We start from the raw sequence: 21,711 nt of genomic DNA, 5'->3' as shown, positions 1-21,711 counted from the left end.
CCCTGATGCACTTCCATGTTTCTGCAGTACCCCAGAATGGACAAACCAAACACTGGCTCTGAATAGGGCCAAGCAGCCCCTCCAAAATAAGCCAAACAGCATCTCATTTTTTATGTGAAACTGCTTTTTCAGTGTTTTTCCTGGTGTAAATTAGACCTCTGTGGATAATTTACCTCACTGTAAAAACTAAATAATGTCTGAGAATCAGAGAAAAATGGTGCTGGCTAACAGTCCATTTGCAATGAGCCAAACAGTAGAGGAGCACTGATTTGTAACTTTGAACTTCTTTATTAAGTGTTTTTACTGGTTCCTTAGTTTTAGAGAGGAAGAGACCTCTGTAGGTTATTTGGCTCCAATTAAAAACCCTAGGATTACTCATCCAATGTGTATTTTTCAGTAAAAAAGGCTATATTTAAGACTCAAATATTGGAGTTTAGTTTTCCAACTGAACCAGAACAGCAGTGTACTGCCTAAAGACGCTTTTACCAAGCATCATACTTAAGTTTTTCGCATATGTTCCACAATCTGCATATTAACTATTTTCCAATCAGCCGAAATATCAGTTACAGGCTTACATTTTGTCCCAAACTGCTTTCATATCAGAATGGACCATGGTCATTATGACTAATTGAGGCTTTTCACCCGTTTGTGGCTTGGGGGTAAGATGACTCGAGACGACGAGCAGGTCAGAGTACTTATTTCAATATGTGTACGCTGTTCCATTTGCTATTCACTTGTTCAGATCGCTACAAGCTATGGAAGAGTGGTGATGACAGTGTCTCTCTCAGTGTGCAGTGTATGCCAGCAGTGGGTCAGGTGAGCAAATGGAGATGATCTTGCAGTGCCAGATATTCCCTTGGCATTGGAGTGCATCCCTGCAGACTTTTGATGATAATGTTGTTGTAATGCATGTTGTCATGAGTGCTGAGCAGCAGTATTAACTGTAACTTTATACAGGTGTTTAGCATAAAGGACACAGCTTATTTTAAAGAAGTGTACAGGTTTTAGAGATTTTAGAACACAAAATAACAAGAGTAGTGAATATGAATAAAACTGATGGCTGACAGTTAATTGATTGACTGACTGACAAATTAGCCCTTTGAAACCTGAGCAAACTGATTTAATTTCCTTCAAAAACATGGAAAGATGGCAACAAGCAACGAGAAAAGAAGAGACCGACAAATTATCAAGAGCTTAGTTTTTTTTAAGTACAAGAAAATGACCTGAAAATTAGTAAAAAATGAAAAAAAAATAAACAAACCAACAAATAAATAAAGGAAATGATGTTGAAAATGTGCTTAAAAATTATAATTCTGTGACATAATTTTTGATTTCTAATTATGATAATATTTTTTTTCCGAGCTTTTTCCTTTTTTTCCTTAGACATTTTCCCCTGGTTGTTTAAAAAAAATCCCTTATCTACTAATTTCTTACAATTTATGGATCATTTCTTATAGAGGTGCTAATTGGCTTTCTCCCCATTTTTGGGGGAAGAATTCAAACCAATTTTCCTCAGGGTTCAAATGTTTAAATACTTGAAAGGCATCTCAAAGCAGATCAAGAAAAATTATATTGCTCCAGGTTTCAAAAGGTTAAAAAAGCATGTGTACTTAAAACAATCTGTTAGAAATGTATTTAACAAAAAAAAAAATTAAAACATTAACACAGCAGGAAGCACGCTGTGGAAGTGGATATTAGTTATTAGTTATAATGGATTCTCACGTTCTGTAGTGGCTTGGAGTGCAAGAATGTAATGATCACTTGTCCTTTGCTTGGCAGCTTGGCAGCGCAGCATACTCGTAACTCCAACATCATTCATCCTGCATCACTCTCTGTCTCCTTTCCTTTCTCCTTCCATTTCTCCGCCACTCTCTCTCTCTTTCTTCGACATAGTTTATGTACTGATGCTCATTATGACTGTTGTTATGACAGCCTCCCTTGCACTTACATGCACACAGCCGCTGCAGTTATTCTGGTGATTTACAACCTCCTCCTCCCACAGAGAGAGAAAGAGAGGGGGCACACTAAAGCTGTCTTTGAGGAGAGCTTTATGTTCACGGTAAACTAGCCACAGTGGCACCTCCACAGAGCTGTCCCACAAAGCAAACTACAACATCCTCAAGTAGATAGGCCTGCATTAATAGGCTCTCAGGGATGACAATGGAATCATTCAGTCTTTAATAATTACGCCACATGGCACCTTCTTACTCGGCCATGGCTGTCAGTTTTTGTCTAACTTCTCACAGCTACTTAAGTACTTCACATTCAAAAACTTGACTCTGTGATGGGGAGATTGGTTCATGTGCCAGAATGGCTCATGGCTTTTACAAATGATGCCTATTATGAGTGCAGGGGTTGGCAGGTGTTGTACTACACAGGATCATGACTCTTGTTATCTAATCCCTGCTGTTACATACAGTATTGCAAAGCATATTTCAATATAACAAATTGCATCCACAGTGCCAGGTGAACAATCAAAGCTGCATTGTTTTCTTTTATCCTTGTTGTGCACTGGCTGTGATCCTGAAACACAGCAAAAACACACACATACATATGTAATACCCACATGCAAAAAATACATTGACACGACAGGATTACCATATTGTTAAAACTCACAGCGCATGTACAGATCTATGGAAGTGATGCACTGACACACACAGCAGATGTCAGTTACAATGTCCACATTTCTAACAAGACGAGAAGAGACACCGTGTGCTTGTGTGTGCATTCCCACAAGAAAGCCTGTCTGATGTTTCCTACATCACAGTAAACCCTCCTGTTTGATGTTGTGTACTGATGAGTGCAGGAGAGGTAGTTTAGGAGGACCACATGGCAACAAGCATCTCTTCAGCCACATGTGCAGCCATGCACAGCATTCCAGGAAGAGCAGAGTGTGAGCTGTTACGTAACCATTGACCAGGGATGGAAGTGTTTGGAGGGCAGCACGTGCAGCCCAAGGATCCATTGCTACGAGTGTAAAGCCACCCAGATATTAGAGTTATACAGCTTTTAGACTGTAAGTGAGAACAAGCACAGTATTCCCATGTGGTCATGTAGGAACTGCCTTATTTTTGTGGCAATCATCCAACATCTCATGAAGCCTCCATGTACCCCTTTAGATATTTCTTTTCAAACTAACTTAAATAAGGAATTTTTGGGTGGTTTCACATTAGGGATCCCGGCCCAGATCTGGGTACACTTGACCCCAAATTCCAGTTCATTTGATTAGTGTATAAGTATACCGGACTGTGACACAGTCTGTAAAATATACCTGATCTGTTTGAAAAGGTCATCCCAGACACAGTTCATGTGCACTCAAGTACGGTCCTCAGGAGGTGTGAAAGCAACCGTGTCCATGTATGTGTATGCTGTGGACAACACCATTATAATAACTTCAAGCTTATCCACACTTTTTTTTAATGACGACTGCAAGTTGCAGTAAAGTTGTAAAGGCATAGCTGTATGGTAGATGTTGATGCAGGGAGGCTGGCGAGAGGATCGTTGGTGCGTCTCAAAAAATTATAAAAACAGGCACAGTAACAGGACAAAACTGGATCATTCACTGAACTGCACAGAACATAAACAAATGTGTCTAGTTGATGATGTGAGAGGTTTCCTCATCTTCTTTGTTTGTATTGGCAGATTCTAAACCAGCTACGAACATACTACTTGCCACGTACTATATTGGACTGTCCATACACAAGCAATGGTGGAGTGTAGATAATTTTTTATTTTTTCCTGAATGCACTTGCTTTTATTTACTTAAAATGTTCAATGCCGGACTTTAATTTGAAAGAGAGTATTTTTACTTTGTGGCATTAGTACTTTTACTTAATTAAAGGATTTACTTTATAATAATTTATAATACTTGTAGTCGGGCAAGGAACAACATAACGAACGTGCAGGCTGACGGGGGGGGGCTGCAATCGTGCTTTGGCACGGTACGAAACAATATGAAAACACCCACATTGCTTCTTTCATAAATGAAAAAAAAATGGAAGCCCCATCAATCATGTCTTTTTTTTAACCTGAATTTACTGAAATAAGTCTATCCCCATTCCAAGTCCAATTATAGTGCTGGATGCTAGACGCGCCACTATACTATTTATGTCTTTTGAAAAACTAAATTCTCAAACTGGTGGCTGTCAGCACCCCAAGCCAAATAAGGTACAAACAACAACAACATGACAAAACCTATTTAAGTCAAACAAGGGCCTCACTATGAAAAGCTGCTCCTGTTTTCCTGACTCCATCCAGTCAATATCCAAGCCTCCAGTTCCCAAGGTGCTGTGGGATGTCAGATCTGTAGCCGACGGGCATATTCAAAAATGCATGTTCAGCCTCTTTGCCAGGAAGTGGATGTGCCAGTCATGACAAAAAAGTTCCCTGAGACAGCAAGTTTATTTAACTTAGTTTTTCATGGATGATTGGTAGGCTTCGTACTTCAGTGAGCTACATGAGCATCTGACTGCTTGCTTGACTGTTTCATGGTGCCCTAGATTTAGCATCAGGGAATTTCACTGCAAGTTATCACACTTCCTCTATTTGTTCATAAATTATTAACCTATTGTATGTCTTTTTTCAAGTTTTTGTCTGCATGTGCCATTAAAACAATACAAAATGTAGCCCAACCTTGAATTTTATAAAAGTCAATGTTATGGATGCTTTAAATTTACATTTTAAGATTACAGTGAATTTATCAGCTCTTATATCTAGTTTTTTTTTATCTAGCAAACACTGTAAAAGGGCTGTGGCATTTGTGATTGCTCAAGAGGTAGAAAAACTACAACTACCACAATGCAAGGCACCACTGGTGGATTGATAATTTAATGACAATTTTGGCCGTTTTTTCCACATGAAACAATATGGCAGCCGGCTGGTAAAGTGCAATCGGAAATCATAGTTAAACGATAAGGTAAAATATATTTCTGAAAACGTTTTAGGCGAAAAATAAGTAATGAAGTTACTGAATCATTTTATTTGATTCGCACAGCCCAGTTTTACCATTTGGTCTCTCTTTTATCAGCCTCCGTTTTACAACAAATTGAACAGTATAGAACCTGCTTCTTCTTCACAAAGTCTCAAGTCACAAATTTGTTTCTGAAGACATTTAAGGCAAGTAATAAGCAATACAGTTATGTCATCTTGTTTTATGCGTGACCAGCAATGCTTAGTTTTACACTTTGATCAGTTTGGTGTGTTTTTGAGAAATAGACATAGAGACGGGTTCTTCCTTGGTAAAACAGTGGGAAGTTTCCCCACAATTCATTGTTATTGTACAAAGCTGACTGAAAATCATCATCAAATTATTCCTTTATTTTTACATTCATTTTGTCTTTCACCATAAGGTATTGTATGCTTTCTTGAGGTCTGAAAAATGCATTTCCTTCTTTATAAAACTGTTGCAAAGCTGATTAGTTTTAAGATTTTGAGACCTGAATGGTTTATGTTGACCCTTTGAAACATGAGCAAGTGTGCTTGATTTTTTTTTTTTTACAAGAAAAAGTTACAAGAAGTAGTTACAAGAAAACTACCCACTGACCTCAACTCCTACTATTATTTTGCAGTTCACAGGCCATTTGTGGTTGAGTTGCTGCTGGCCTTTCTTCCATGTTTTTTGAAGTAAATCTGAACTTTTAGAGGTTTAAATCCTATTGAAATGTTGAAAAGTATCTGAAGACAGTACATGGAAACTGTTATCTTTCCAGGTTTCAGAGGGTTAATATTTGCTTAGTAGCTTGTTAGTTTTCTACTTTTTGCTGTCGCAGTCGTGCATTTCTTGCCACAACATTGCCACCAACTGTTGAACAGCAAAGTTGCATGAAACTATAAGTCATTAACTGCATGCCCGTGTGCACATTTTTGCAACCTTGTGCACATGCGTGTAAAGCATGTGGTTCAAATAATAAAGACGAACGTTCACAAGATTGCTCCATAGCATAAATACTGATCAAAAATACTACAAGATATCTATTTGTGCCCATATAAATATGTACAAGCAAGCCTCAGGAACACCGTTGCACAAACAAGCTTCTTCTTCATCCCATCCATGCCTATGATGAAGAAAAAACGTGCATATTGTTAGACTTTGATGTCCGTCTTTACTATGTAAAGCCGACATATACAGTCCCTCAAAGGCGATGTGCTGTCTGTGCACGACCTGATGTGATGCAAGAGGATGCTCTGCCATTCTAGTTATGGGAGGACAAATAGACAGAAATGGGTGAATATGTTATGCAAGTACAACATAGTGAGCTCATTTTGCAAGCAATACTTAATCCTGGAAAGACAGCTACTGTCAAAGCAAATAGAGCGCATAGGAGATATTTTGTAAAACAGATTTTTGAGGTTGCTTGGAGGGTATTTCCATTTGTCTGGAACATGTGGTCTCTCCCTCTCTTTAAGTATGTATGTCACATACACACAAACACACACAATCAAGCAAGCAAGCAAGCCGCATACATATTTTTATCATAAATTACCAGACCTAAATGGACACACACACACACACCAAACCATAACCATCTGTCTCTCTCTGTCTTTTCTCCCCTCCCTGACACATACACACTCTTTCACACCGTCTGTCTAAACCTCATGTTTCTATGAAAAGAAAGAATTCCCCATTGCTTTGTACTGAGAGTTTTTTGGCCTGTACTCCTACTGTTCCCTTTGCTTTTAAGTGAACTTCATCCAATATTGAAGCCTAGTCTGGTCTAATCTGAAAGCTTGTAGTGGAAAAGTATTACAGAGCAGTAAAATGGTTGCTTTTTGAAGTAACTGTGTCTCCTTTCTCTTCTCCCTCCCTATCTCCCCTATTTTATCCAACTCTCTTCCTCCACCTCCTGGGCCAATTCATCTGTTTCCTTCCCCTCTGATTTCCTGGCTTGTCCCTCCCTCTCCTCTTTGTCCTCCTTTGCCCCCTGTCCGTGCACTCTCAGGACTACACATTGACGATGTACTTCCAGCAGGCCTGGCGAGACAAACGGCTGTCCTACTCTGAGATCCCCCTCAACCTGACCTTAGATAACCGGGTGGCTGACCAGCTCTGGGTCCCCGACACCTACTTCCTCAACGACAAGAAATCGTTTGTCCACGGAGTCACAGTGAAAAATAGAATGATCCGGCTGCACCCAGACGGTACCGTACTGTACGGTCTAAGGTGAGATTTTAATCTCTTGAAATAACATTTCTGACTACACAACAAGACCAAGATGTTAGATGTTTACATATGCAAAAAAAAAACCCAAACAAACAGAATACAGATAATCTCCCACATACTCGACGAGTATGGCGCCAGATGCCAGACTACACTGCACAAATTCTAGTAATTTCTGCTTCTTGTTGTTAAACACTTTAAAATGAATCTTTTGTCAGTGTACGTTCTATTTTTAAAATCAAACAAACAACCTGAAAGAAAAAAAACTAACTTCGACCAACTTCAATATAACAATGAGTCAATGATTGCTGCGTCGGACTCAGTCAGTAATTAGCTCATTAGAGCCAGATGAAGAAAACTACTGATGTGAGGTGCAATATTGCCCCCGGGCGAAAATTAGGATGTTGATGAAGTGATGAAGTGACCTACTTGTGTCCTCATTTACAGGACATGTGCACAACACCAACTAAAGGCTTCTGTAACACTGAATTCAATTCCTTTACAAAGTCTCTGAATAATTTTCATCACAAGCAAAAGTGCAAAAAAGGCATATGTAAAGTTCAACTTTCTGTGGGCGTTTTGCTCTGCTACAGCATGCATATTTGCTCTGTAAACTGGATTTCATTCCTTTGGTCAGAGAAAATAATACTTACCCAAAAGAGAGAAAATTAGACTTTGTTATACACCCTGTCTTTGCATTAAACAGTTTGAATACTTCAGTTATCACAGTTCTCCCCAATAGAGAACTTATCTTTATAAAACCAATTAGTTTGTCACATTTAACTGTTTATGTGTGTAAAATGTTCATCATTCTATCATATGCAGATGGTCACAATGACTAACAGCCAAACAGCAGCCTGCTACACAAGAGCCACCAGCTTTGAACATACATTATCTTTTCAGATATTTTTTTCCCGCTTAACTTACAAATTGACATCCTTGTGCCTTGTGCTGCAATGTGGAGTCATTCATGGCTCACCCGATTTGTTTTCCATTGCTCTTTTTAATCAAAATGTTCAACACATCTTCTTTGTAGTTTCCAAGTTGTTTCCACATTACAATTTCGTCTGATGAAAGTCAAAAGCCGGACAAACGTCCATCTGAGAAGCATGTAAATGCATCATTTGCCTTTGCCGGCGGAGGTTTTGACTTGAGATTCAGTTTCTTCTTGTTCACTCACAGTAGCAGGCAGCATGAGCAGTGCCCTAAAATCAGTCAGTGGGAAAAGTCGGAGATTCATAAGATCTCAAATGGTCAACAAATGACCCGTTTCATATCGGACACTAGATGAGACACGAGATGTTCAAAAAAAATTGTTCATTTATTTCCCCCCATTACTAGCGATTTATAATTAAATGTCTTACCTTGGCTTGTAAGGCATACAGCTTTCAGCAGTTTGTTTTTTTTCTCTCTCCGTCCCCCTGTTGTATTTCTGAATCATATGCGCTGATATGCCCCTTCAGAGGCTGACAGGAAAGGAACATTTTTGGTATTTTCTCATAGGCCTCTTTTGTTTCTCTAATAACATAAAAGCTGTTAACAATGAATTGAACACTGACATTTTTTTGACTGCAAAATGGGATCCTATTTGTGATTTTAGTTGGACTTTGAATGAAATCTTGTCAGATGATTGAAACATCCATTCATCTCAGCCATGCTTTCAGAGAACAGTTGAAAAGCACACGATTGTAATTTTTTCAATCTTCTCAAACTTAGTGTGACGGTTGAGTTTCTCAGACAATGAAAGCGAGTTTATTGACACCTTTGAAGCTACAAAGACTGTAATTCTACTTTTACGATACATTAGGTTTGATCTTTTCTTGGTAAACTTGGCAACTTGGATGACATTCAGAATAAATTCCGCAAGCTGAGACTTTTGCATGTGTGATATGTTAATATGACACGTCCCAACTGTGTTTCCAGTTGCCAGAAACAGAACCCCTATTGTACAATATAAATTGATTGACCCATTCCACTGAGTTTCAACCTCTCAAAGTTAACATGATTACAGTGCACTTCTCACACCTCACTGATGTCTCATCAGTTCATTTTGCAAATAGGCCTCTAATGCCCAAACTATAAAAAGTTATTGAAAACCATAACATCTTAATGGCCATCACGGCAGCACATTGGCACTGATGCGGGAGAGAGAAATTAAATAAAGAGAGAGAGAGACAATCAGACAAAGCAGGAGAGAGAGGGGTGTTAAGGACAGGATTAGAAGGAAATCTTGTCTGTATTGCTCTCTTTGGTCTTCTTCATCAATACTGTCTGTCTTCATTACCCACCCAACGCCCTGTTACAGAGTTCAGCATGTTGTAATCTGCTCAGGTTTCTAGCACAAGGTTACATTGTGTCTTTTTTTACAGCCTTTATGTCATCCAAAGAAGCATCTCTGCAAAGATTTGATGGAAATCGTGTATTGGGGTCTAAGTGGTTCTGATTGTGAACACTTGAATGGCAACAAAAGGGTAAAAAGTTGCTGGTTATGGTGAGTGTCGCAGTTACAACAGATGTAGAGAAGAGAGAGCAATCGGATTCGGAAAATCAGTCACATTTCAATTTTCATAGAGCAAGTGCTAAAGCCTTGAGTAAAATAAAGAAATTATATTGACGATACCAAATATGTGTACCTGAATTTACCCACTTGAGAGCTCTGCCAAACAAAGGCACAGTAATTAGATCCCTAAGTGTATTATTGTAATGTGTGTAAGACCTTCACTTGAACGTGGCATTCAATTATGCCAGAGCATTCACGATTGCAAAATGAATTAGTATCAGTTTTTTGGGTTTTTTTGGAATAATTTTCTTTTGCTCTGTTGCATTTTATGTCCTTCAGATAAAATCAGAAATCCCCTGGTGAAAACCAAGTCCTCCTGTCAAACTTACAGTTGGTTTACTGACATAACCATTCTTCCTGGAACATAGCTGGGTTTCAAGTAATTTGCACTTGATTTGATGAAAAAGAGAACAATTATGCATCAGATTTCTACACACAGTAAACACTGCTTCAGACAGAGCGCCTGACGAGTGTGAACTTGTTTGATGATGTCGTTTTTTTAATCCTTTGAGGTTTCTTGCTGTGTGGGAATAAGGAATTTTCAAAATAAAATTGATGGCATCCTGGACATGCAGTACACTAAATACTGTAAGCCCCTGAGGAAATCAATCTAACAACTTCCGCCGGTCGTCTAACGAGAATGATGCTTGATCGTTTTGTTGAAGTGCTTCCCTCTTATGTGAGAGCCAGTGCACTCGTTGCCTCAAACATGAAAAGTAGACAAAAGCACACAAGGAAGACAGCAGATTGTGAGGGTCAGATTATGCTGAAATAGAACTCAAATTGTATAAATCATCCCTGTTTCAGGCCATTTGATTTAAAACGGGATAACCCACAGTATCAACCCAACCACTGAATCCAATATGCAAATGAAAAATCCATAATCACTTGGAATATGGGTTTGCACATTTCCTATGCACTCCAAAAGTTCTGACACAAAGTCAGTGCAAATATTACTTTGGATGAAGTGGGATTAGACTGAAACTGGGAGAAGAAATCCATCACCCTCGACACTCAATATCATGTAAGTAGGATGACCAGATTTTTACAAATCCTAAATTGGGTCATGGGATCTGGCGCATGTCAATGGGTGCACAGAAACCCACGCAGCACATGCAGATACAGCATATTACTGTGCCCTGAAAGCTTTATACAAATTGTGTAGTTATTTAATTTATTATGCCAATAAATTAGATTAGTCTACATGAAACTTTAATGGGCCCTGAGATGAAAATTAAGTTATTGCAGAAGCCAGTAGTAAAACCATACACCAAAGAAAATCAGATATGAATAATAATATGCGTTATGCAAATTTGAATCACATAACACAATAAGGATACAAATTTGAATAGCAATATGTGAAATCATTGATACATATATTCTAATATGTTTCTGTGAACATTAAAGGAATAGTTTGACGTTTGGGGAAATACACTTATATTCCAGTTGAGAATTAGACGAGTATATGCCCATTGAGAATAGAGCTAGAGCCACTAAAACTGAAAGCAGGGGGTATTCACATGGCTCAGTTCAAATTTAAAACAACAAAAACAAAAATATGCCTACCCACACTATTAAAGCTCACTAACAAACAGGCATCTTGATTGTTTATTTTTTATGCAAACAGAAATGTAAAAATGCCAATTTGTCATTTTATCAGTGGTTACGTGCTGGAACTATTTCTAGGCAAACAGCAGCCTGGCGTCGTGATTTCCCAGGGTCACAGCTGTCCCTGTGAGGTTGCCAGGCAACCAGCTGAGACGCTGCACAGAAGTGGTGGGCGGATGGACAAACTGTTTTTCATCAAGAAATAGTTATAGCATGTAACTTACCCTGAAATAAGCGCTGTCTGAGTTCTCTGAGTAAAAAAAACCTAACAAGGATTAAATTGCCAGGTAAAATGCGACCATGAGAAACATTTTCCTACTTCATGTAAGCGTGAAACAAAATCTAAATTATCAGCATCAGCAGAAGAAAATGTTTGCATTATGCATTTTTGCAAACCACAAATGTTATATTTGCATGTTTCATACTTTTTAATGTTTCTATAGTGACATAAAATATAAACTGACTTTTGTCATCAGGAGGTGGAGGGGATGGTGGCATGCATGTAACCTGCCAACCTGTAAACCACTGCAGACTACTGTTCAAAACCAACGACACTGCTGTTGCAGCACGTTGCAGCTGCGTTTGCGGCCACGAACCTAGGTGTGTTTTTTTACCGAACCTGGGTGTTTTTAGTGACACATCGCGGCATTTCCGTGCTATGTTTGAGCTACTAAACCTGGGTCTAGTTTATGAACACATCGGGGGTTTCCCACAGGTGTTTTTTTTTTTTTGCTTACCCGTCCCTACTTTTCCAGTGGCTTTTGTGCTACCAAACCTGGGTGTTTTGAGCCAAAACGTGATGTTTTCCTAACCATGACCAGCCTTAACTTAACCAGATCTTCACCAGGACATTTTTCATGCTTTGCAAAAACGGACAATATTGAATTTTTAACTGGTGACTGGGAAATTACGTCACGTTTTGATCAACAGACTGTAAGAATGTGATTTGTATTTGTCCATCATGACAAAAGTTTGAGATCAGTGTGATATGAAAAAAGTTGCGTCCCTACAACTACTATTTCTGACCAGCTGCCCATCATGGTGCTTTTAGAGGAGTAATCTGTGCATCTCGGGTAATAGCTCATTTGGCACAATTACCACATGCAGACTTTAATAAGTAAATAGAGGCCACATTATCTGTTAAAGCAAACAACAAGATGCAGTTGAAGGGGAGAATCTCCTCAGTGTGGCTCTTTATTTGAAATGTTATTGAATGCAGCAAGTCCATAGATGCTGGTAATAGAGAAAGCCACACACAGAGAATGTACAAATAGCTGATGAATATTCACACACACAGTTACTGTATTTACCTTTAAACTGCCAGTTCATCCCAGGGATTCATTATGGTGGCTAAAAGACAAACAGCACCAGCTCCCTTTGTGGGCTGATATGCATTCATGTACACAAATCTGTTAGCACACAAGCAAGTGTTCTTTTTCCACACAACTTGTGTTCATTGATCTCCAAAACTATATTCATCATTTCAAGGGCATTCTTTTACCTGGGAAGAAACAACAGTGAATAGCCAAAATTGACTTCTGGAAGTATAATAGTGCAAAAGCAAATCATAACAAACAACAAAAGTGCTTCTCAGTATTTTTCCGGTAGGCCAGAGATGGTACTTCTAACGGAGGGTCGCCTTTGTTCCGTATCGGGGTTATTTGCTGCAGGATAGGTCTGTATATTATTTTGTGTGTTTGTTGCTGGGACTAATGAGCAACTATTATTGCAGGAATAAAGAGTTTTTCTGAAAATTAAGAGGAGAAATTGGCATACATAAGTAATATCTGACTTTAATTCTCATAATCAAATACATTACTAAACATTAAATGTAAGACAAGATATGTCAGACATATTTTGTCTTCCAACGTTAGACAGTGATTTTTTGTTGTTGTTGTTGAAAATGTAATGATACAGCGTCCAAGTGATTTGGTTCCGTGGGCTACCTACTCCCTATGTTTTCTTGGTAGGCTGTAGGTGGGAACCAGCTGGCTGTGGAGGATGAGTGCTCTCTGAATGCTGTCATTATCTTAAATATCAAATAATGCAGCTCTGGCACATTTTGTGATTCTGAATGACATTTGTAGAAATGTGCTGGCAATGAAAGAGAGGTATGCAGATCCTTAAAATGTATAAGATACGGCTTTTAAGGTACAAAAGCATAGGGAACTAATGGGAAAAGTGAGCTGGTATTAGATCGGCTTCAGACAGGTTAGTTAAAAAGTTATACTGTATGTAAAATCTGCAAAGAATTAAAAAACTAGAAAATATTGCTGGCTAAAATATACAGTTAAAAAGTAAGAAGAGATGTAACATTAACTTTCAATGTTACTTAAGCACCAGTATGTCCCCCGGGAAGAGCTGGACGAAGTGGCTGGGGAGAGGGAAGTCTGGGTTTCCCTGCTTAGGCTGCTGCCCCCGCGACCCGACCCCGGATAAGCGGAAGAAAATGGATGGATGGATGGATGGATGGACATCTATGTTGCAGGATAATTTGATTTTTGGGCAATTCCCCTTCCTACATTTGTGTTTTTTCATTGGTGTGTCTATGATTTTCGTAGCTTGCTGCGTTCAACTTAGGTCTGGCTCCAGGTCATTACCTTTACATAAAGTCCCGACTTCACCTGCACACGGTTGTTGGCTGAGGGCTGCAAACCGAAAAATGTCATCATTACAGCAAAATAGATAAATAAATACACCAGCACATGCGTCTAGGTGGTCAAAAGTGATGATTGGGATTGATTACTTTTGTTTTAGTTTCTACAATTTTGTTCTAGGACAATCTTGCATAGTATACCTCTTACTCTTCAAGTACGGTACTTGAGTAAATACTGTATACTTTGTTACTTTCCACCAAGCATGTACGGATGTGTCTGTTCAGGATACGTAACCAGCAGTCAACATGTTTACTTGGGCTGATTTCCAATGACTGCTTGAAACCCTTAAGGCTACTTGGCCCTGATTTGACCTCACAAGTTTGATCCCTCCAGGAACAGAGTCTTCTGGTAAATATGGAGGGTCACTGCAGGTGATGCAACATATGGGGCTCAGTCGGCGTGGTTGGCAATGTCCTCAGGCAGTAACCAAGCAACCACGGACTATATTAAGACTAAGCGAGAAATGCGGCTGTGCATCATTTAATGGATGGGACAAGCGGGGAAGTATGTGAAGGTAAATGGAGAGCCAGACAGTTGCAAACACAAACAGGCACCTACACACAAACACAAAGTGACAGCAACATCACAAACATGCACAGGAACGCACACATAACCCCACACAAACATGCGCAACCTTTACCTTTCCCACACTGTCTTTTTAAAGACTCCGCCAGGGGCTCTTGCTCTCAGTTCTACACCGCTGACTCCATCTTGACACAGAGATCAAAAAGTTGCCAGAAAGTAACCGGCAATTTACTCCTTGGTTAAACACTTGGAAGCCACGGGGCCTCATCACCAGCAGCAAATCCATCAGAGAGAGAAATAAACGCTGACAAAGACAGGGGACAAGAAAGAAAGAAAAGGAGAATCCATCTAAACCTCTTAGGCTCAAACCACCTTCCCGGCTCACTCTGGGGGGTGGAAACCCCTGAGGTGTGTAATATGAAACAGCATGTTAATGCTAGAACTCTTCCCTTTGAACTTCTTTATTGCTATTAAAAGGCACTGTTATGATAGTTCCCCTCACTGTCTCACCTGACATCCACTGTCCTCAAATTTTCTCTCATCTCTTCTCTTTTCATCATTTCACACTTTTTTGTGCTGCCCTCGCTTCATGGGGATATTTACAGAACCACGAGTCATCATACCCAGACAACAAAACAGACTGTTTGGCAGTAAAAATGCCAAAACTGTAAAAACTACTTGTGATTGTAAGAGAAACTATTGTGATTGTTTGCAGGGAGAAATTGTCAAAGTTGCTGAAGTTGTCACTTTGTACTCCATGTAAACACAAACTCTTTGAACAGCCAGCGGACATTCGTTATTCGACTGCAAGAGGTTGCTTGCTATGAAAACATGTTTGAAAGCCTTTAGTAGCATCACTGGCCAACCACTGTATAAACTGTATGTTTCCAACATTTAATTTGAAACCTCCTGTAGCTTTTGCACTCTTCCAAAGTAACATGATGTTCAAATATTAAAATAAAATTCTTCCAACCATCTTTCGTCTTTGGTATAATAATAGATCTCAATCTAAAAAAAATCTAATTGTTGAAAGATAGGCAAACATACTTAAAGACAAAGAAACTATACAGAGAATAAGTTGTTGATGTTTCTACTGATATTTGGTGAAATATTCTTTGAAATTGAGTGTTTTTCTTGTGATCTTAGACCACATTCTTCAACCGATAATGTCCACAAAAATGTTATTTCAGTTATCTCTGAGCTGGCTCTCAATTCATCAGTCCTTCAAACATTTTGCAATGAACAGTCAACTGGTTTTCATTGTGTCTGACAGCGATGAAAAGATCATGTTACGACTTGGTTAAGTGGGTAAAATATCAAGTGTCAAACATTTCAGTGTTTTTTGTGGAGGCTGGTAAGGGTGAGGGAAAGAAGATCAGTATTTTTGTGGAATTACAGTACTTTAAACAGAAAATATCAAGTACTGTGAAATAACCAGAGATTGGGATCAAGAACCAGTTCAAGTTGAGAACTGGTTCCATATTGTGTGATTCACTAGGATCGTACATGTCTGAGCTTATGAGTTCCTTTTATTTTTTATTCTCTCCTGATGGTTGCACATTAAAAACAATGTCAAACTCATGCATCTATGCTGTTAGAAACGTACAACAAGAAGAAGTCATGGCAGCAAGAAAGAAACAGTCTAAAAGCTGCTTCATTTTTCAAAGAAGGATGACAACAGTGCTACTTGTAATGTATGTAAAATTGCATTTCAAGTTAAGGTGGAAACATTAGTAATATACTACAACATCTTCCTACATAACATAGTTTTAGATTCCAGGAATGTCATGTATTTGACAAGAGTGCCGCTGCCTCCCAGCCAAATACCACATCCCCTTCTGAGGGGTAATATCCTATGGTATAATAAGTATAGCAGGCAGATTTTAGCAATTTTTTTGTTGAACAATGGAGCTTTCTTTTCCACACAAAGAAAAGATTAGAAATCAATAAGGGAATCCATAAAGAATCAGACCATAAGCAGAATCAATAATGGCATTGCTATCAATAAAATCTTATCCCATTGTTAGAAATAACATATATTTCCATTTGTTTTTGGCTTATTTTAGTATGACCTCAAATTGACAAAGTATACCAAAAAGACTGTTTTGAATTTTGAAGGTGCGGTCCCACCTGTTCACCATATGGTGCCTGTGGTGAGCTTGGTTGAACATGATTTAAAGTCGGACGCCTCTGTAGGATAGAAAACTGACCACAGCAGCTTTGTGAAAGTATTGTTGTGTTGCTGCATCATAATCTCAAAAGATGTCCAATATGCAATTGGATGGATGGCTTGGAGTTTAGAAATACTTTGATTACGAAATGCAAAAAGATTGGCATTGCAGTGGCTGTTTGGTCTGAATAATGGAAATGTGAGAGTGACAGAGCAAAGAGAGTGGAGAGCAAAAGAGACAGAGGCACAAAGACACACAAGGGTGATTATCTCTGCTTTGTAACACAGAGGATTGGACTCAAGATGAGCCTCTCCTCTGGCACAAATTTATCTATGTTGTCAGGTGTGCCTAGACGATTACCCACCATGCTGTGCTGCTCTGTGGCAACTCCCTCAGTGGGAGTCAAGTTCTCACACAAGACCAGAGCCAGGGAAAGAATGGCAGCCTATTACTCACAGCCTCGTCCTTATGTTCCCTTCACAAAGTCTGATGGACAACATAACCTTATCTATTGACTCATGGTTGGCTGCTGTTATTATCCTGTATTATCCATCCCTGTCTGTTTGTTTTGATAGAGATTGGGAAGCTAAATGCTATTATGCTGACATATATACACAAAATATGATAGAGGCTGTAAAGCAGATGGCTATAGCTATTTGGCCACTGCTGTTTGCAGCTATCATAAAAGCACTTACATTACTAAAATTATTCATTTTGAATAGTACATTAGTTTTATAAGCAAGGATTCCATAAATAATCTAGATTTAAACTGCTTGTTAAATTTGCAGTTCATTTCTTAGCATGTGTCTAGTTTAAAAATGCATAAGTTAGCGCAGGACTTCAAGCAGAATTACAGAGAATGTGGTACTGACTTTGGTTCTCTTTGTAAAAAAAATAAATAAATAAATAAATAAATAAATAAATATATATATATATATATATAAATATATATATATATATATATATATATATATATATCACAGTGATGTGTTTAAAGCAGCTCTTTAAAGGCTCAGTGTCAAATAATTCAAGCAAAATTATTTCTTACAATGTGTTTGGCATTTTGATGAGTTGGCTTATTTTGCCGTTGCTTATGTAGACATAAAAAAAATAAATAAATATGAAATAATATACATTCTCAGTGGAGAAAAATAAAATAAAGTAACATTGAGTTTCCAGTTCAGCTTCCATACTACAGAAACATCACTGACTGCACTGAAATAGAGTTTACCATCGCTCAGGTGATTCTGCAGGCACCTACTGTATTATACTCTTCCCTTTTAAGTGACTATTCAGGGGTCTAGAACTTTAAACATGAAAAGCACTTTGATACTAAGTGGAGACAAACATAAAAGATCCTCCCACGATCTCTTTTATTCTTGTTTATTCATACAGCTATTCACACTCAACAACACTGTTCACAAAGCAAAGTGCTGTCAGTCAAATTCATACAGGCAGGGATGGACAACTATGCCAAAACTTTACACTCACACCTAAAGGTCGAGTTTGTTTTTAGAGGGATATGTAGAAAGCAAAGGAGTATAGCATAACATGTATGATTTATTTAGTGTAAAATCACCTGAAAATAAGAATTGTTGGGTTTTTGTTTCCTTAGAACAGCCCAAACTTTTTCAAATGGGGGCCGTATTAGATAATGTGAAAAAAAAACTTGCTGGCCAGTTGCTTCTTGTATTATATGGGTTACTAAAAGAAAAAAAATCACATACAGATTAGAAAAACACAAATGTTTCATATTCATCTCCTGAAAGCGGTGGCCCTTGCTGTCAACTCTGTAAAGCTTCTTTCTTTTTTCTGTCTTTCTTTGCTTGTTTATTGTCTCTTAATGAAAACACACAAGCTCTGCCTTTGTGATTCCTACTTGGTGCATGTCGACAACTGTTTGATAGTCCTGCCATGAGTGGAAAAAAAACAAAATAGAAAAAGTCCTGAGTGATTTTGTTTGAAAAATAAATTATGCGTGGTGGGCCACAGATAGTAAATTTTGAAAGACAAGCCTCAGGCCATTTAAATTCTGTCTGAGGGCCACGATTGGCCCCCAGGCTGGACTTTAGACATGCCTGCATTAGAATGAGCCATTTATATCTATGTAGGAAGCAGGTCCTCCATGGAGGTCGCCATGTTGTACCGCCATGTTTCTATGTTAGCCCGTAAAACGAACACTGGCTCTAAAAAGAGCTAAATGTACATTCGCCAGAGCCATCCATGGTTAGCAGCCCCTCTGTGACAAGCAGTGTTAGAAAAACAAGGATTTTTTTTATTTTTATGTGAAGCTGCTTTATTAAATGAGTTTTTTCCGATTCAAGTCGGTCTGTTTTGGGGAGGAAGAGACCTCTGCAGCTGCCGGTAAAAACCTCCTGAACAATGAGCAGTAAAGAAATTCTAACCAAGAGAAGTTTCAGCTAATTACATTCTGCAATCCCCACCACTTGATGCCCTTTAAGTCCCCCTTGGTCCTACATACTGAACCTTTAAACAAGGCTTTTTGCTGTATATGTTTTGTTTGTATTTGAATTGCCCCAAAGATTTGTTGTAACAGCTATTTTAAGGAATAATACATATTAAAAAATGGAAACAATCCTAACTCCTCCGCACTCTTGTACTCATATTTCTACTAAAATCATTTAATGCAAGCAATAATCTTGCCTTGCAAAGTCTTTGGGAAGTCAACGGGTTGTAAAACACTACCGTTTATCCCTTATATTTCATGATGACATGCACTACAAACATTGCCACTCTTATCTCCTGGCCTATTGCCGTCACTGCTGTCCCACAGAGATTGATCCCTTGCTGTGACTCGCATCTCAGGTTGGGCCTAACAGAGGACCCACAGGATTATCCAAACAATGCTAAAACTGGGACATAAGGATTAGCTTCGGCCCTGTAATCCCCACTAGAGTTCCCACCATCGTTGCCGCCACCCCCAAACCCTCGAAGGCTCCTGCATTTACCTGTAGGGGTTTATGAAGATTTGAAGTCTTTAGTTACTCATGGTTAAGTGGATGATAAATACTCCTCCAACTTCTGTGACATCCTTTTGTGAATCAAGTTAAACTTTACTAACATTTTTCCATAAATATTTATAAACTTTTCATGACATGAAGACAATAACCTAACCTCTGCTCCAGTTTGCTGTCTATCAAAGTCTACCACAGTGCTGTGAATTGACCATATCATTGTGTCATGTGTTTTTAGGATCACTACCACTGCTGCTTGTATGATGGACCTGAGAAGGTATCCACTGGATGAGCAGAACTGCACACTCGAGATAGAAAGTTGTGAGTAATTCTTCCATTTATTCATGAATTAATTCTTGTCCTGTTTCTTGTCAGCGCAATAAATCTCTTGACGTAGGTTTTTGTACCCTTAAACACCGTCATGACCTCAGACTTTGTCCATCAGCTATCAGGAGCTATGTGTGAATGGTTCCACACTGGGTCCCAACAATGTGTGCTCTACTGTAGTACGAGGATTTACTCAGAATTTTAATATTTTCAACATAATCCTTCCCATCCAATTTACTGTATTTCCCTTGGTAAAAGTAGAGGCATTCTTTCCTTCCTAAATATACTCTCAGCTGAGTTTGCTCTTCTAGGAAGAAAATATTGCATCGGTTCAGATAAATCCTATAGAGCTGTTTTTATTGCACATAAATTGGTTCCGAGAAGAAAGATACTCTGATGTTGCGCACATACTTTGGGGGGAAGTGTGGGACTCGAGTTGACATAATTTTAATCAGCCATCTTGCTAATGGTCGTAGCTACTGATAAAGGGAGCTATTGCTAATGCTGGCCTTTGCAGCAGCCCAGTTTCAAATGACATCATAAGGGGTGGCCTAGAGGTGCTGTGGCATCTCCTCAGCCCTTACCATTAAACCCCAGGTGGTAAATGTTAAAGCTACCGTTGGTAATGTTTATGAAAATAACACTTTGTCTTATTTGCTGAAACTGTCACTAAATTGTTAAGGTAGTAAATGAGACAGAAAATCTGTGGAAAAAAGCATGTCCCTCTTACTGCCTCTAATGGCATTTTCTAGACTATCACTGCTCACCCAAAAAAAAACCCAATTAGAGGCGAGGAGTCGCTAACACAGCTCACAATCATGTCAGTCACTGCTTGTGAACTGTGATCTAACTGTCAAACTGGGCAGCCCTGATCAAATATGAATCAAGACTGTGTCCCCATCGTTCATCTACCATCAAGGGGAAGATTAAAGTTGCTGGCAAACCAAGATAAACTTGATCAAGTTTAGTCACAACTCAACTGAAAGTGCATGTGAATGTAGTTTCCATGTAGAGATGGGTAAAGGGTGTTACGCTCAGTTGTGCAAGTGAGCTGGAAGGCCTACAGCTGGTGCTGGTGTACAAAAGGAAATAGAGCATGAGGAGCAAAAGGAGGCAATTGGAGAGTTTTTTTAATTTAAGATTACATAATGCAGTTAACCAGTAAAGTTTATCAGAGGCCTGATACTACCAGAAATGTGCCTGCAGTAACAGTATACTCGCAAAAATAAGAGCTGTAACTTTCTATATGGAAGGCTAAGGATGCACACAGTCCCAGAGCCACTTTTCAAAATATGCTGTACCTGGATACAGGCTATTTGTCAAGCAGCAGCCTGCTGAGTTCTGTAAGTTACAGGAAAGCGTGAAGGCTCCACTGGACGGTAGCCAGCTAATGGACGGGAATGAGTTTTGCTTGGTCCATGATGTGCACATAAGCCATAACTACCCCAGTGTACTGCTTATTGCATCAAATTCTAAACTTCCAGTGAAAACAGTTTGTTGATTCCAAATGCTGAAATAAAACAAATTTTGTACCAATCGTCATTAGGAACAAGTGAGGACATCTGGAATTAGGATAGGTGCAGTTGGGCTGGCAGGAGTCAGGCCCAAACAAACTGAAGAGGAAAATTTAGGAAGGAGAGAACGCCAGCAGGGACTGAATTGAAATCAAGCTGTGGCAGATTAGTGTGAGAGAGATGTGGAACAGGATGAGAAATGTTCTTGTGTGTGAGCT

General features: G+C 38.9%; 1 protein-coding gene across 2 annotated transcripts in view; it reads left to right on the top strand.

Annotated features, from left to right (window-relative positions):
- Positions 1-21,711, top strand: part of gabrb2b (gamma-aminobutyric acid type A receptor subunit beta2b) — a 74,580-nt gene that overhangs the window by 28,319 nt on the left and 24,550 nt on the right. For both annotated transcript variants that reach the window (XM_042499199.2, XM_088088560.1), the window contains 2 exons: positions 6,939-7,159; positions 19,891-19,973. In XM_042499199.2, the coding sequence (XP_042355133.1) occupies positions 6,939-7,159; positions 19,891-19,973 (304 nt within the window). The remainder of the gene's footprint in view (positions 1-6,938; positions 7,160-19,890; positions 19,974-21,711) is intronic.

This window comes from Plectropomus leopardus, chromosome 15 (assembly GCF_026936395.1).
Source record: "Plectropomus leopardus strain MGB_pleo_1.0 chromosome 15, ASM2693639v1, whole genome shotgun sequence".
Lineage (NCBI taxonomy): Eukaryota > Metazoa > Chordata > Actinopteri > Perciformes > Serranidae > Plectropomus > Plectropomus leopardus.
The sequence above is the reverse complement of the archived record's forward strand: the minus strand, read 5'-3'. Positions and strand labels throughout refer to the sequence as shown.